This window comes from Cucurbita maxima, unplaced genomic scaffold, assembly GCF_002738345.1.
Source record: "Cucurbita maxima cultivar Rimu unplaced genomic scaffold, Cmax_1.0 Cma_Scf00031, whole genome shotgun sequence".
In the NCBI taxonomy this organism is placed as follows: domain Eukaryota; kingdom Viridiplantae; phylum Streptophyta; class Magnoliopsida; order Cucurbitales; family Cucurbitaceae; genus Cucurbita; species Cucurbita maxima.
Genome location: NW_019272047.1, coordinates 1,259,769 through 1,276,549, shown reverse-complemented (window position 1 = coordinate 1,276,549; position 16,781 = coordinate 1,259,769). Strand labels below are relative to the sequence as shown.

The following is a 16,781-nucleotide window of genomic DNA, read 5'->3' as shown; positions in this document are numbered from 1 at the left end:
GGAATGTGAATTTGGACTTCAACACAAAAGTTTCGTTCTCCTTTGCTCGGTGTTTTGGTTCTTTTCTTTTCTTATACCGTTTGTTCTTCAAGAGATGGGTTGCTTTCTCGACCAAAGTTAATGTGTCATATAGGGTGATGCAGGTTGGGTTGGAAAAGTATTTTGAACCAACCCGAAATCTGGGGTTAGTTGGTTGGGTTGGTGACTTTAGCAACCCAAATAGTGTTCATTACCTAACTCGTAGTTTTTTTTTTTTAACTATTTAAAAAATATTACTTATCTAGAATATTTTTGAAACAAAATACAAAATACCTCATTGTTTAAGCTTTTTCCAGAAGGTATTTTTATTAATTTAACTATTTATAAATTATAAAAAAATATATTTAATAAAGAATATTAAAAATTATTTTTTTAAATATCTAAAATACAATATATAAAAAGTTATACATGCATATATTTAGTTGACCTCATGGGTCGCATCTTTCAGAGAAACCTTCTCAATTTTTATTATAAAAATATTATAATAATAATTTTCATTTTATAATAATTTTTCTTATTAAAAAAGTGTAAAAAAAAAAAAATAATATAATATCTTACCAACATAATTTCTAAAAAATATTGTTATATATAATTAATAATTATTTAAAAGAAACATAAAATTCATTGTTTGACTAAGATATAAAACAATAAAACGATGAAAACAAAGAAAACATGAAAAAATTAATTATTATTTTTTTTTTTAATAGTTTGTAATAGAAAAAAATATACATTTATTTTTAAATTGAAAAGGCGGTATACTCGCTGTTTAAATGGAAATTCATTATTCTATCTAAGACTTCTCTATCCTATCTAGGACGGGTCTATGTAGCACGGTAAATAATGATCTCTAACCAACATTTAACTCAAAGTTAGTATAAACGGAAATTCTTTACCCTATCTAGGACGGGTCCTATGTAGCATGGTAAATGATGATCTCTGACCAACATTTAACTCAAAGTTAGTATAAACGGAAATTCTTTACCCTATCTAGGACGGGTCCTATGTAGCATGGTAAATGATGATCTCTGACCAACATTTAACTCAAAGTTAGTATAAACGGAAATTCTTTACCCTATCTAGGACGGGTCCTATGTAGCATGGTAAATGATGATCTCTGACCAACATTTAACTCAAAGTTAGTATAAACGGAAATTCTCTACCCTATCTAGAACGGGTCCTATGTAGCATGGTAAATGATGATCTTTGACCAACATTTAACTCAAAGTTAGTATAAACGGAAATTCTCTACCCTATCTAGAACGGGTCCTATGTAGCATGGTAAATGATGATCTCTGACCAACATTTAACTCAAAGTTAGTATAAACGGAAATTCTCTACCCTATCTAGAACGGGTCCTATGTAGCATGGTAAATGATGATCTCTGACCAACATTTAACTCAAAGTTAGTATAAACGGAAATTCTTTACCCTATCTAGGACGGGTCCTATGTAGCATGGTAAATGATGATCTCTGACCAACATTTAACTCAAAGTTAGTATAAACGGAAATTCTCTACCCTATCTAGAACGGGTCCTATGTAGCATGGTAAATGATGATCTCTGACCAACATTTAACTCAAAGTTAGTATAAACGGAAATTCTCTACCCTATCTAGAACGGGTCCTATGTAGCATGGTAAATGATGATCTTTGACCAACATTTAACTCAAAGTTAGTATAAACGGAAATTCTTTACCCTATCTAGGACGGGTCCTATGTAGCATGGTAAATGATGATCTCTGACCAACATTTAACTCAAAGTTAGTATAAATGAAAATTCTCTACCCTATTTAGGACGTGTCCTATGTATTAGGGTAAATGATGATCTCTAACCAATATGTCATGTAAAATACCGATTTGTTTCCAATTTAACTAAGGAATGGATTGGCTTAGATCAAATTTTGACTTTTAGGAAACTTAGATCGAGCAGGGGATGGGCCTGAACCGACATTTCGGTAGAGGCTCGTTAATGAAGTTGAGCCTGCGATTCAGACCAACCGTGACGCTAAATCAGGTCAATTGATTTGCGGAATTAATTGCTTTAACTCTCTACAGATTCATGTGGAGAAGGTTATCGAGTTGTTGATCCAGTATCGATATCTGACAGTTACTCATTCATCATTGTAAGCAATTGCGATAGTGATTTTGCTGGTACCCATTTCTTTTACCTGCCATTTGGATTTATGTATTGTTTTTTTCTTTTTTGAATTTGTAATTCTACGAATTGGGGGTGCAATCTTGTATTTTGAGGGTTTAATGGTTATTTGATCCAATTTAATTTAGATCTCATTTTGGAATTCTTTTGAGGTAATTGATTTGCTAGGGTTATTTTGTTTTGTATGAGATCTAATTCTTCTTGAGGTTAGGGCGGTGGGTTATGAGATATCGACATGTCTGAGAATCATGATCCAGAGCAGGCGCTGCTGAGTTCAGGAACTGGAGCTGAAGATGGAAATAATGGGGTGGAAATTGTGGAAATTACGGTTAATGATGGTGTTGTGGAGTCATCCTCTGAGACGTCCGCGGACATTGTTTCGGAGAATGACTCTGTTTTGCAGTCCTCTGAGATATCCAGTGGATTTGTCCCGTCCGAACCGAACCAGGTTAGTGTAGCATTGATTTGCATGCACAAGCTGCAGAAATTTCTTAGCATGAATTTTCCTTGTTAATTTGAGAAGAAAATGGAAGTTAATACTTTGAAGATAATATGCTTTTTAACATGGAGTTTAGGGATCGGCGATATCACCAGAGGTTCCTCGAACCGAAGGTGCAGAGAACTTGCCACAAGATGACTCTGATGATATTGTAATAGTCGAAGATGTTGGAAAAGAAGATATGTTTGTGGACTGCCCGGACGAGTTGGTTGGCAATGCTGATATCAGAGAAGCAGTAGCAGCTGCTGAAACTCAAGGTAGTTCGACGGAGGAAGTGCCTTCTGATACGCAGGAATTACAGTATGAGGTAGAAAAAGTTTCTTTAATTCACGAGGTCGAAAATACGAGGGCCACTCTGAATGAGACCATTTTTGAGAAAGAAAATGTCATACAAGATTTTGAGGTTCATAATCCTTCTTCCAGTTGTCGATACGACATTTTTGGAGTGGCATTAATTTTTTTTTTTGGGTGCTTGATTTGCAGGAAGAAAGAGAAGCTTTTGTGCAAGAACTTCTTAGCATTCGTCGCCAATTAAAGACTGCTACTAATCAACAGTCATTGTTCGATATTACTGGCAGTCAGTTGAACGACGAGCAGGTTGAAGAGAACACTTTGGTTACTAATACCACATTGAAAGACCTAATAAATGAATGCTCACAATTGGTTAATAGGACTTTAGATGAACGGTTGCAGTACGAGGTTACTATAGGAGGACTCCGTAATAGCCTCTTAACGAAGGATCAAGAGATTGAATATCTTAATGCAAAGGTTGTCGAAATTTCGGTGACTGATGAAGTTGCTCGCTCTTATGCAAATTCAATTGAAGATTCTATGAAAATTTCGTTAGAGAAGGAGAGGGATACGAATGCCACATTAGACAGAGTGCTAGCTTCTGTCAACTCAGTATTGAATCAGCAAGATCTCCCTGGCGATTCTACATCTGAGAAAACAGTTCTTGTTGAAAGAAGCGCTTCTCTGTTGGTTGATAATTATAAAAAAATCCTTCTGGAAATCAATCAACTCCAAAAATGTTTATCTGGGGCAGAGTCTGACATCGTCTTTGCAGGATTGGAAACAATTTTGGGCTCTGCTTGTGATGAGTTAATTGAGCTCAAAGCTAAAGAGGTAAGCAATGTTGCAAAAATGCATCAACTGGAAGATGAAAATAGAAGATTGGCTGTTGAGCTAGACAATTACAGATTGACAGTTGAGACTGTTAATGCAGAACTTGAAAAAGCAAAAAGTGAGCTGGAACAGGAAATGATGAGGGGTGCTAGTACCAAAGAGAAGCTAAAAATGGCTGTGACAAAAGGCAAGGCGTTAGTACAGCAACGTGATGCATTAAAACAGTCTCTAGCTGACAAAGGTCATGAGCTTGAAAAATATTCTATTGAATTACAAGAGAAATCGAATGCCTTGGAGGCTGCAGAACTAATTAAGGTTGACTTGGCTAAAAATGAAAATTTAGTTGCATCACTTCAGGAAAATTTGTCGCAAAGGAATACGGTCCTTGAAACTTTTGAGGATATCATATCTCAAGTTGAAGTTCCTCGTGAACTCACGTCAATGGATAGTATAGAAAGAATCAAGTGGCTTGTGGATGAGAAGAAAGTCCTGGAGGCTATTTTATTGGAGTTTCATAAATTAAAAGATACTCAAAACTTATCTGATTTTCCAGATTTGATTGCACCTTATGACCTGAAATCTTCCGTCAGTTGGCTTAAGGAATCATTTTTTCAGGCTAAAGATGAAATAATGATCTTGCGAGATGAACTTGCTAAAACAAAAGAAGCAGCATGTGGAGAGATTGACCGCATAAGTGCGTTACTTTCAATTGAATTACAGGAAAAGGACTATATCCAGGAGGAGTTGGATGATCTGTTAAAAAAACACGAAGATCTGTTAAGAAAACACGAAGATCTGTTAAGAAAACACGAAGATCTGTTAAGAAAACACGAAGTGGTCATGATAAAAGAGCATCAGGCTTCGTTGGAGAAGGCTCAAATCATAAAAATGTTACAAGAAGAATCTGGAATGATAACAGATGATGGAGGGGTCAGTGGAATTTCGTTGGACTTAAACTTGCTTGCTTACAGATGCTTTCAGAGGATAAAAGAGCAGGCCAGTGTTGCTGCTGAAATTTCTAGTGAATACGTAGAATCTTTTGCAAAGGTTCAAACTCTTTTGTATGTTAGTCATCAGGATTTGATGCTCCATGATATACTCCTAGAAGAGGAGTCTTCTAATATCAGTAATTACTCAACTAGATTAAGATCAGTATCTCAAGAACTTAGAGAAGTGAAAGAGGAAAATGACTCTTTGCAGAGAGATATCCAAAGATCAGAGGAGAAATATGCCATGCTAAGGGAAAAGTTGTCCTTGGCAGTCAAGAAAGGCAAAGGACTTGTTCAGGATAGGGAAAATATGAAAAGTCTCTTAGATGATAAGAACATAGAAATAGAGAAGTTGAAATTACAATTAGATAGTCTAGAATCAACAGTTGATGATTGCAGAAATCAAATCAATTTGTTGTCTATTGATACACAGCGCATTCCAGAGTTGGAGGCTGATCTTGATATCTTGAAGGGAAAATGCAATCAATATGAGCAGTTCTTATTAGAGAGCAATAATATGTTACAGAAAGTAATTGAATCAATTGATGGAATTGTTCTTCCCATTAATATAGTGTTTGAAGAGCCTATAGCTAAGGTGAAGTGGATTGCAGACTACATTAGGGAATCACATGATGCTAAGATATGTAAAGAACAAGAATTGGAGAGTATTAAAGAGGAATTAAGTACTATGGAAAGTAAATTAAGAAATGCTTTAGCTGCTATGAACTCATTGGAAATTGCATTATCATCTGCTGAGAAAAACATTTTTCAACTTTCTGAGGAGAAAAAGGAAATAGAATCTAGTAAGATACACATTGAACACGAATTACAGAAAGCATTAGATGAAGCCTATTCACAGTCCAGCAAGTCTGCAGAGACTTATTCATCCATGAACCTACTTCAAGAATCGTTATCACAGGCAGAAAATAAAATACTTGCGCTTGTCAAAGATAAAGAAGAAGCTGAAGTTTGTAAAGTCACTGTAGAGATGGAATCTAAAAAAGTAAAGGAGGAAGTGGCTATTCAGACAGATAAATTGGCAGAGGCCCATAGAACTATAAACACGTTAGAAAAGACATTAATCGAGCTTGAGACAAATGTTGCTTTGCTGAATGAACAGAATGCTGAAGCACAAAGTGCTATAGAGAAGCTAGAAACTGAGCGAAAGATATTGCAAGAGGAAGTCAGCTCTCAAGAGTGCAAAGTTGTTGAGGCAGTTGAATCAATAACATCTTTGGAAAATGCATTACGTAAGGCAGAAAGTAAAATTTCTATAATTGAAGGTGAGAGGAAAGATTCTGAAAATGAAATATTTGCTCTAAATTCCAAATTAAATGCATGCATGGAAGAGTTGGCCGGGACTAGTGGCAGCTTAGAGAGCAGATCTATAGAGTTTGCGGGCTACCTCAATGATCTTCATAAGTTTATTGCAGATGAGACATTGTTGACTGTGGTGACACGATGCTTTGAGAAGAACTTTGAGAGACTAAGAGAGATGGATATCGTTCTGAAGAACACTAGTGATTGTTTTGTTAACAGCGGTATAATAGGTTCTCATAGTCATCATGCTGTTAAGGTATTTTCTCATTTTTTTTCTGGTTATCAAAGATTGGAAAAATACTAACTTTTATAGCTTTCAACAAGTCCATACAAAAATTATTCAGCATGCTGATCGTTTATTCCGGTCTGTGTCTTTAATGTTTGTGTGTTCTGGTACCTCCTTTGGCCGAGCCTTTTTAATGCCTGTTTTTCTTTTGTATTTTTATTCTTCTTTATAAAAGTAGCTTTCTCGTTGGACAAAATTCTGCATTATACTTCTTTTTCCGTTTGCTTTCTGAATGCCGCCATTTGATGCTCTTTTGAACCTATTAACAGTGGATCCCACCCCCCCCTTGTGGCACATTGACACGTGTGTGCCTTTCGCATTGTAGAAATATGTGAAGTATTTAATTAACTATTTTCAAATATTCCTTGTGGTTTCATTTTAATGATTATGTTTTTTTCTAATTTAATCCAGGATCCGCATGCTATGGAGTACCTCTCTCATGAAAAGCTCCTTGATTTTGATGCTGAAATTGAAAGTGGTAAAGTGGTTGTTGAAGGTGATGCTGGCAACATTTCTTCATCTTTTAGAAAGATTATGGAAGGAATATGGTTAAAGAACGAAAGATTCACAGATTATTTTGAAGGTTTCTCCTCTTCAATGAACGGGTTTATGGCTGATCTGTTAAAAAAAGTAGAAGCAACAAGGGAGGAAGTAGTTTTTGTATGTGGGCACGTTGAATCCTTGAAAGAGATGGTGAAGAATCTCGAAATGTATAAACAGGAACAAGAAAATACCAAAGTGATGCTGGAAGATGATGTTTCACTTTTATTGTCTGCCTGTGTTGAAGCAACAAAAGAACTTCAGTTTGAAATGACCAACCATCTACTCTTACTCGACTCTATTCCCGAACTTGACAACTTGAAGGATAGCATACCCATGGAAAGTAGTGAAACTAATGGAGCTTCAGCTGCAGAGTCTCCAGCAAATTCTACTAGAAGCAAGTCAGCTGCTGCTGCAGAAAAATTATTGGCTGCAAGTAGAAAAGTTCAATCTATGGTTAAACAGTTTGAGAGCGTCATTAAGGGTGCAGCTGCTAGAATTCAAGATACGCAGCATATATTAGAAATAACTGAGGCAACTACTGAGAAAGTTAGAGAGGAAAGGGACTTGAACAAAATTATGGTAGTTAAGTTGGAGGCTGATTTACAACTATTACAGAATTCCTGTGATGATCTGAAGCGTCAACTGGAGGCCTGTCAGGCAAATAAAGAAGAGTTGAAAGAAAGAGAGGCTGAAGTTTCATCATTGTATAGTAGTTTGGTGAAAGAACAAGGTAAACCCTTTTTTCTTCTTTCTTCAAATATTTGTAGAAGTTTTCCACGACCTTTTAAAAATATTCTGATTGCTTATTTATATTTTTCGTTGTGGCAGAAGACTGCGTTTTGTCAGCAATGCAAATGAAAGCCCTCTTTGAGAAAGTTAGAAGAATCGAGTTCCTTTTTCAAGAATCAGAATATCAAGATCTGGAACAATATGCTTCACCTGATGTAAAGAAGCTCTTTTACCTAACTGATTATGTTTCTGAGTTACAAGATCAGCTGAAATTATTATCTCATGACAAGCAAAAGCTGCAGTCTACAGTGACTACACAAACACTTGCAATTGAACAGCTAAAAGAGGGGGTTGATAGAGCATCGAGGGATCATCTCGATTTAGAGGAGATGAAGAAAGATCTCTCGGAGCTTTCTTATTCTTTGGAACAACATACTAGTTTGTTGGGTAGTAAATATAGTGGAGATTCTGAGTCCGATGGGTTGAAGGAACTAGTAAGAACTATAGCAAGGCAGGTCCTGGATTTGCTTTCAGAATCTGAAAATTCAAAAACCAAATTTGAGGAACTGAGTAAGAAGTTAATAGGTAGCCAAAAGGTTGTGGATGAACTAACTACCAAGAATAAGCTACTTGAAGAGTCACTTCATGGCCGGACATCTCAATCAGAGATCATAAAAGAAAGGAGCATCTTTGAAGCACCATTTCCTTCTGGATCAGAGATATCAGAAATTGAAGAAGCGGTACATATCCATGTACTAAGTTTGAATTTAGTTGTCACAAATCACAACAGCTAAAAAAAAAAACGTGAATTTTAAGATATGGAATATAAATTGCTTGCTTGGGTCTGTCGGATAGGTACCTACTATATTATCCGTAAGAAGTATAAGTAGGATACTCTTTTGTAGATGTGTGTTTCATATAAATGTTTCTCTTGTCAGTAAATTCCATGGATCACATCTTCTACTGTTGGTATTTTGCAGGGACCAGTCGGGAAAAGTGCAATACCGCCTGTTCCACCAGCCTCAGCTGCCCATGCTCGAATGTTGCGAAAAGGTTCAACTGATCATCTTGCGATTGACGTTGAAACAGAATCCGATCGTTTAATAGGAAATGCCATGGAAATTGATAAAGACAAAGGTTTGTTATAAGTTTTGCCTACTTGTTTGATTAGTTTCAAAACCTAAAGAACTTACACATGTCCTTTTTCAGGTCATGCGTTCAAATCTCTCAATTCATCAGGTCTTATCCCAAGACATGGAAAACTTATTGCAGATCGAATTGATGGAGTTTGGTAAGTGCTAATTTTTCATGAGGCCACACTATTTTTTGACAGAAACGCTTGCTTCACCCAAACTCCTGTTTGAATTATCATAATATGGTGGTAAACTATGGTCACGACATGATTACTGAGACTACTAGAATTTCCTCCCCGCCATATAGGAAAAATGATTACAAGACATTGAGAACTCTATTTGGTTACACATCCATTTTCACTGAACTGTCAAACGACACCGTATACTCAAATTTCTACATTTTGATACGATACAAGTATCCCTGATCCTAAACCCTTTGCAGGGTCTCCGGCGGTCGAATTCTAATGAGTCGTCCAGGCGCAAGGCTAGGTCTCATTACCTACTGGTTCTTGATACACATATGGTTACTGGGAGCCATTTTGTGACCAAATATATGATCCTCCACCAACAAAGGGATTTCCTTCATGTGTCGGTAAATTGTATCATGTATATAACAACCATCCTTTTCTCTGTTTTTTCTTGGTTCATTTATTAACTACATTAGATTATGCCTGTTGTCATGCCTATATTGATTCTCGGGACTCAACTTTTAGGAGTTCAGAGAACCCATATCTTCTTTTGTACTTCTTAGATGATAGATTGAGTTTATATCATATTTTTTTTTTCATTCAGTCTTTTCTTTTGTTGATATGGTCAATTATGTAACTTCCTAATGGTTACCAATGCTCCAACTCATTTCTAGTAGCTTGCTGTTTAAATATCTATCTATCTATATATATATATATATATAGATTCAAGTTCATCGTGTTGTTTGCGAACTATTTTTAAAATATTTTTCCATTTTTTATTAAAAAAAAAGTTTGAATTCTTTGTTTTTTTCTCGTTTCTCTTATAGATGCTTCTTCTGATATTGTTGGTGGTAGTTTCAACTTATAATATATATTTTTAGTGATTTTAACATATGCAATAATATTAGCTTTTGCTAGTTATTTTAAATACTGTTTTTTTGAAAAAATAAGATGATATTTTTTGTATTAATGATTATATATATATATATATATATATATATATATAAACTTCAATTTTGTTGGTGTTGGAAATTCCATCTAAGATTAAACGTGGCCATATAATAGTCAAGTCAAGGCAATATATATATGATATACTTTTATAATATTTTCAGTTTACTTTTTCTGATTCTGTCAATTCTTTGAAAATTATTTTTCTTGACCTACAATTTGTTATTATACAAAAATATAATCTCATTTAATAAATAAAACAACCCTATACATTTTGTTATTGGCCGAAGATTAATACAGGCTCAAATTAAATTAAAAATTTTCTAGTGCATTATGGTTATGTAGGCATTAACCTTTTACATTATTAGAAAAAGAGCAACCATATGATTGTTTATAGTATAGTTGTCATTATTTAATACATTCTCTTGCTTGTTGCATTTATAAATTCTGTTCACATTGGGCCATCTTTATTAGGCAGTTGCAATGAGCCGCCTATTTTGAGCCTCTCAAAGTCCTCTTTTCTTCATCTCAAGGGTAAAACTCTCTTACGCGTTTGATAAATTGAACTTTTGGCAGCCACCAAACCAAATACTCTATAAGAAGAAACCCATACTTCCTCTTCTTCTTCAACCACAGCTCTTCCTCTTCTTGCCATTTTCCATTTGCTCAAAACAATCTGCAATCTTCAGATATGACATCAGTAAGATTCTGTTTCGTCCATTTTTGTGCTTTCTAATGCTTGGTTGCCTTGTTTTCTTCATTGCTTTTGCTGGTTTGTTGATGGGTTGTCATTGGTGTTGAAGCTGCCATTGCTTTCCATTTCTGAGTTGTTCTTTCTTGCAGGCTCACAGGGGTTCATCTCTGCCCAAGTTTGGTGAGTGGGATGAAAAAGATCCTGCTGCAGCTGAAGGGTTCACAGTGATTTTCGATAGGGCTCGAGACACTAAGAAGAATGGAGGAACTCCAAATAATGTGATACCACAGGAAAACCAAAACCAATACAAAAGTAAAAATCATGAAGCTGCTAAGAAGAATCACAATCCAAAGTATTCAAGAAAGGAGGTATGTTATGTCATAAATTTCTAGTACTACTCGGAATTACCATACTTCCTTTGTTTCTAGTGCGATTACGTGTGAGATCCCAAAACATTCCTTATAAGCGCATAGAAACTTTTCCCTACCAGACGTGTTTTAAAACTTTGAGGGGAAGCCTAGAAGGAAAAGTCCAAAGAGGACAATATGATGCTAGTGGTGGGCTTGGACTATTACATGAATAATTTAAAAACTTCAACCAAACATTGTTTATAAGGGGTATGGGAACCTCTCCCTAATAGACACGTTTTAAAAACTTTGAGAGGAAGCCCAAAAATGACAATATCTGCTAACGCTGTTACGTTTTGTCTTTATAAACATCTTTTTTAAAAAATACAAATGGAGACGGACATCAAATGGAGGGAGTATTCATACTCTCCTATTACCTTATTACCTGAAATTTTCCTTAGTTAGGTTGTGTTGTTGTGTTGTGCTATGTCAAGTATGCCTCTTTGCAGCTGTCCTCTTTGTTATGTTTCACTTCTGCAGTACATCTTGCCAAACTATTTTGTTTCTTTCTTGCAGAAAGCATCGCATAGCTGCTTGTGCTTCTGGTAGGCTTCTTGTGGTGGGTTTTTAACTGCAGAGATTGATGCTTTGTTGATTCAATTGGTTGTGTATACAGTTTTCCTTTTGGTGTCTTAATTTTGGAAAATTTTTATGGTGTTTTCTTTCTGTTCATTACATTAGGCTTCTTGGGTTACCTCTTTCTGTACTTAATCCATTTTTATAGAAAGAAAAAGTTGAGTTATATTATTTTATTGTGAAATAAGTTTTGAATTTGGAGCTTCTTTTGTCAATGGTAATACATGATTCTTTTGACATGGTCTTATTTGATCAGCTACATTAGGACTAATTAGCTTGAAATGGTCATATTTTGGTCATCTAACCAATCTTTACAACTCATCAATTTAGCCTCTAGAGTTTCGTAAAGCCGTGTAAAGTTGTCAGGATTTTACTTTGAATATTATATCATGAATGGAGTGAAGATTTAAACTTGTGACGTGTGATAACGCATGTTTAACTATCTAAATTATGTTTATATCTGAACCGTACATAGAAAAAGAAACTTAGTTCATTGACTAAACGAATGCAGAAATGCTCGTTTTACTATATTTTTCAAATCTACCTTACAAAAACAACATACATGACAGACGTAATTTTTTAAAAAAACATTCATGAAATATATAACTCTAAACTATCGCCACCCAAAATTTATAATTATCTTAGAATTAATGAAACTTGATTTTTCTTACATAAATTGCAACTTCTTGTAATAATTTGAACAACAATTTTTTCACATATTTTTGAAGTTTATATTTTATGATTGATTTCTTGGATCATATCAATTGCTCGCGTAAATAATCTAAAAAAAATCTATTAACAAGTGTTTTTCAAGGGAGGGTTCATTAACATAAGATAGAGTGTTTCTCAAGAGAACTGAGTAAAATAGTAATGAATCTTGGAAGCTATTATAGTCCACCTTCATGATCCAACGTACCATGTGAGATCCCACATTGGTTGAACTTCTCCCTCCCTAGAAGACGCATTTTAAAATCTTGAGGCTAACGATGATACGTAACGGGTTAAAGCGGACAATATCTACTAATGGTGGGCTTGATTTATTACAAATTGTATTAGAGCCACCGGCAAAGATGTTGAGACTCCAAAGAGGGTGGATTTTGTGATCCCACATGGTTGGAGAGGGAACAAATTTATTACAAATGGTATTAGAGCCATCGGCAAAGATGTTGAGACTCCAAAGAGGGTGGATTTTGTGATCCCACATGGTTGGAGAGGGAACAAAACATTCCTTATAAGAGTGTGACAATCTCTCTCTAATAAACATATTTTAAAATCGTGAGGTTGAGGACGATATGTAATGGGCTAGCTTAACAGATAAGAGTTATTTTAAGAATAACAAACTGATCTTCCCAAGAACTCACATTGACAATAAGGTTTGAAATCTCGAAGTTATCTCTTTGCCACCTATGTTTCAAGGGTTGGACTATACATTAAAGTGATACATGAGCTAGTTTTAGAACGTTGGGAGAACATTAAGTCCATATCCGATTTAGACCTCAGAGTTTCGGGAGAATCTTTTCTTGGTACGAGAGGACGGAGAAGGAAGAACCTCTAATATACCATGTCCACCTATTGGTAGCCAAACTTGGACCATATGATTAACTTCTTGACACTGAATAAGAATCGAACAATAATCAATCGATTATTGCAGGGAGAACAATGGAAACAAAATCATCTGATTATGTTAAAATTTTCCGACGAATCAGACGATTACTTCAAGCTATTGCTTCGTTGAATCAAAGGAAGAAAGGTACTCATCTTAACGGATGCAAAATGGCGCTCTGTGCCGTCGACGGTGGCTACCCCAGCGATTACATCGCGATAGATTTTGCTGCACATTGTATGGCTTTGTGAGTTTCTTTCTTCTGCTCTTTGATTGATTCTTTATTCGTGCTTGTACCAGTTTCGAAGTGATTGCTTGTAGATTCTTTGCCCTAATGCGCAAATTTTGTTTGCTGGTCTTCTTTAGCTTGAAACGATCCAGCCATTTCGCACATTGTATTAACTTCTTTGTTTTCTTGAATGAATTTATTTTTAATTCATTTACATGGAACTATCTGCATTTTCTTATTCAGTATTATCCTTTAGAATTGAGCTAGTTGCTCTTGAAGGATAAGCTTTTCTCACATTTGCTCCTGTTGATTTATGGCTGATTTGTATGTTCAAATTGGGGATTAAATCATCCCTCTTTCTTGCTTTCAGCCGCTTTGGATTCTAGTAATTCAAGTTTTTGTTAACCTCAATCTCCTGCTGTCAATTGTGGTCTTCCATGGAACTATTTCTATATGTAACAATTCAAGCCAACCGCTAGAGATATTGTCTTGTTATGTATCACTATCAATATCACGATTTTTAAAACGCATCTTCAAGGAGATATATCCACACCCTTACAAAGAATATTTCGTTTTCCTCTCCAATAGATGTGGGATATCATAATCCACCTTTTTTGGGGTCCAACGTCCTCGCTGGCACACCGCCTAGCGTTTAGCTCTCACTCCATTTATAATAGCTCAAGCCCACCGCTAACTGGTATTGTCCGCTTTGGCCCGATACGTAATGGCCAAAATGAACAATATCTGCTAGCGGTAGGCTTGAGCGGTTACACTATCACTCTTCGTTCTTTTTCTCATTTTATGGTTCGAGGTGCAATGTATCCCACCTTACTATATCTCTGTTCAGATATCTGTTAATTTCCTCAAATTCAAGAGGCAAAGGAGGCGGCCTTGCTATATTTGGGCAGGTTTCAATACTTTTTTTCATCATTATTAACTTCCTATCAGATAGAGTTTTAAATATTTCTGATTACTTTCCTTCCCAAATTTTATTTTCCATTTCTTGCTTCAGTGTGGGCTGAAGGTCCCCTCGGATTTGGTTTGCTGTTGAGTAGCCGCAAAACACAGACCTTCCAACTATATGATATTTTTGTAAGGTTAGTAGTAAACCAATAGTTTATGAATATTTTATTTTGTATATGATGTCGGCGAGATCTTACATCGGTTAGGGTGGAGAACGAACCATTCTTTATAAGAGTATGGAAACCTCCTCCTAACATATGCGTTTTAAAAACCTTGAGGGGAAGCCCAAAAGGAAAAACGACAATATCTACTAGTACTGGGCTTGGGCCGTTACCATGTATTACCAGTTAGAAGAATTTTATTTTTTTATAAATTCTGATGAGAGAGTTTCAGAGACTTGTTATAAACAATAATATTTTATTTCTGGCTGCAGTTATCAATGTCAGGATGCTTCAGAATAACAGGTGCCACATGAGGCCGCAGTGGATTGTTCCAATCATGTCTCTGCATATCCTATATGGGTTGTGGAAAGGAATAATTGTATCAGCATCTTCAATTGGTATGGGGCCTCTGATTTTTTTCTTTGATTAGAATAGTTTATGATGCTGATAAATTGATTGTATCCCATACCTCAGTTAATGGAATACGAAGGTGACAGTAAAATAGGATCAAAGTGAGTATTTTTTTCAGGTACTCCATGGTTTTGGCAATTCAATAATTTTCAAACAAAAAATATCCAATAAATGAGTATCATGCTGAAGCTTGAAACTAAGGTTTTTGGTCAAGGTAACATGACTATTTGCTGTTTTAATTCGACGAGATTGAATTGAAATCATTTTTTAAAACGATATCTTACAAAAGCTTTTTTTCCTACAAAATTTCAGTAAATTTCAGTATGTTATTATCATAATACTATTCGTTTCATGTTTTAATGTGCACCTAAAAAAACTTTTTTTTTTTTAACAAAAAAGTTGCAGATTAGCCCTGGATCAAGAGGATTGTTCTCGCATTTTAAAAGGGCTTTTGCTACATCTTTGAATTTTTTAGTGGCATTCTGTTCATATTTACCTTGTATTTTCTCAATATCTCTGTCCTTTTATCATCAAAAGCTAATTCATGGAAAGAAAAATGAACTTGTCTATTTCACTTACGGGTAAAGCTCAAGATAGGTCAGGGGTGCGTCGGAACGGTCGGTTCTGCTTACTCTCATCCGATAGTCTAATCTCTTTGTACTGATTTTTTTAATCAAAGAAAAAAGGGGTCGATTTAGGCTCCTTCCCTTCCACTACATAGTTGCGCTAGCAGGTACTATGAGCCCTCTATCCCATAGATCTAACCTGCTCGCGTGGTTCACTGGTTTTACCGAAAACTCTCATTTGTTGAAGGGAAGCATAGTGCGCTTTAGGCACCAGAGCGAGAAAGGTCTCTTCTTTTCCCTAATCTGAAGTGATATATACTACAAAACTCATTAATTTTTCACTTGTTCTTTGTTCTTCCAGGAGTTTGGCTTCTGTCTTTACTACGAATGAAATCCATGAAGAGATCTAGGACTCCAGGTTGCTTCTAGATTTCTGTTATTAATCAAGGTATGACGTCTGTGCTGCTTTATTATTGGGGGGGGGGGGGGGGGGGGGGGGGGGGGGGGGGGGGGGGGGGGGGGGGGGGGGGGGGGGGGGGGGGGGGGGGGGGGGGGGGGGGGGGGGGGGGGGGGGGGGGGGGGGGGGGGGGGGGGGGGGGGGGGGGGGGGGGGGGGGGGGGGACTCCTTCAGGTCGCCCCTAGCGAGCAAATTATTTCTTTCTTATAACCTCACTCAAATGGGTTCAAAGAAAAAGAAAGGGAATGAAGTTGACGGAGAACTAAAAGTCATTAATCTCTCAACGTCAACAGCAAGGCAAGTTCAAAGTTGAAGGCAGAGTGAAGGTGCAAATAGATCATGTGATTGTCTTCATCTTTTAAAGATCTAAAACGAAAGTTTGTCTTATTTTGACCTTCCATGATTTCAACGGTACTGTGGGGGATGCACTGTTAGCAATTAATGTCTTGGAAGTAGCAGAGTTATCATCTTTGGCTCAATAATCTAATGGTCCTTCCCGTAAGGAGTAATTGCATCGGTGCTTTCATCTTGCAGGAGAGATGGTAGCTTTTGATGAATAAAATTGGACAGGTGAGCAGTCTGAATCACGAACTAAAGCTCACCGTTAGCAAATATTGTCCTCTTTGGGTTTTTCCTAGTAGGCTTTCCCTTTAGGTTTCTAGAATGTGTCTGCTAAGAAGAGGTTTCCCCACCCTTATAAAAAATGTTTCGTTCTCCTTCCTAACCGATGTGGGATCTCACAATCCACCATCCTTCGGGGCC

At 36.3% G+C, this 16,781-nt stretch overlaps 2 protein-coding genes across 11 annotated transcripts; both read left to right on the top strand.

The window, feature by feature from the left end:
* The first annotated feature begins 1,962 nt into the window (after positions 1-1,962).
* LOC111466336 (centrosomal protein of 135 kDa) lies at positions 1,963-11,866 on the top strand. Of its 10 annotated transcripts, none has more exons than XR_002714363.1 (13): positions 1,963-2,160; positions 2,404-2,640; positions 2,768-3,094; positions 3,175-4,567; positions 4,631-6,381; positions 6,823-7,684; positions 7,783-8,423; positions 8,664-8,820; positions 8,893-8,974; positions 9,259-9,422; positions 10,529-10,652; positions 10,796-11,014; positions 11,570-11,866. XR_002714363.1 is itself a non-coding variant. In XM_023110936.1 (9 exons), exons 2-9 carry the CDS (start codon positions 2,428-2,430, stop codon positions 9,359-9,361), a joined length of 5,592 nt encoding a protein of 1,863 aa, XP_022966704.1. In that variant the 5' UTR covers positions 1,963-2,160; positions 2,404-2,427; the 3' UTR covers positions 9,362-9,607. The 10 variants fall into 10 exon arrangements, 1 of the variants encoding a protein (XP_022966704.1); XR_002714360.1 differs by adding an exon at positions 10,431-10,486 and having other exon boundaries at positions 3,175-6,381; positions 10,589-10,652; XR_002714359.1 differs by adding an exon at positions 10,427-10,486 and having other exon boundaries at positions 3,175-6,381; positions 10,589-10,652.
* A 1,344-nt stretch (positions 11,867-13,210) lies between these two features.
* Positions 13,211-14,984, top strand: LOC111466499 (regulator of G-protein signaling 1-like). The gene is made up of 4 exons (XM_023111168.1): positions 13,211-13,479; positions 14,309-14,369; positions 14,474-14,558; positions 14,858-14,984. The coding sequence occupies exons 1-4, from the start codon at positions 13,396-13,398 to the stop codon at positions 14,883-14,885; spliced, it is 258 nt and encodes an 85-aa protein (XP_022966936.1). The 5' UTR covers positions 13,211-13,395; the 3' UTR covers positions 14,886-14,984.
* Positions 14,985-16,781: the final 1,797 nt, after the last annotated feature.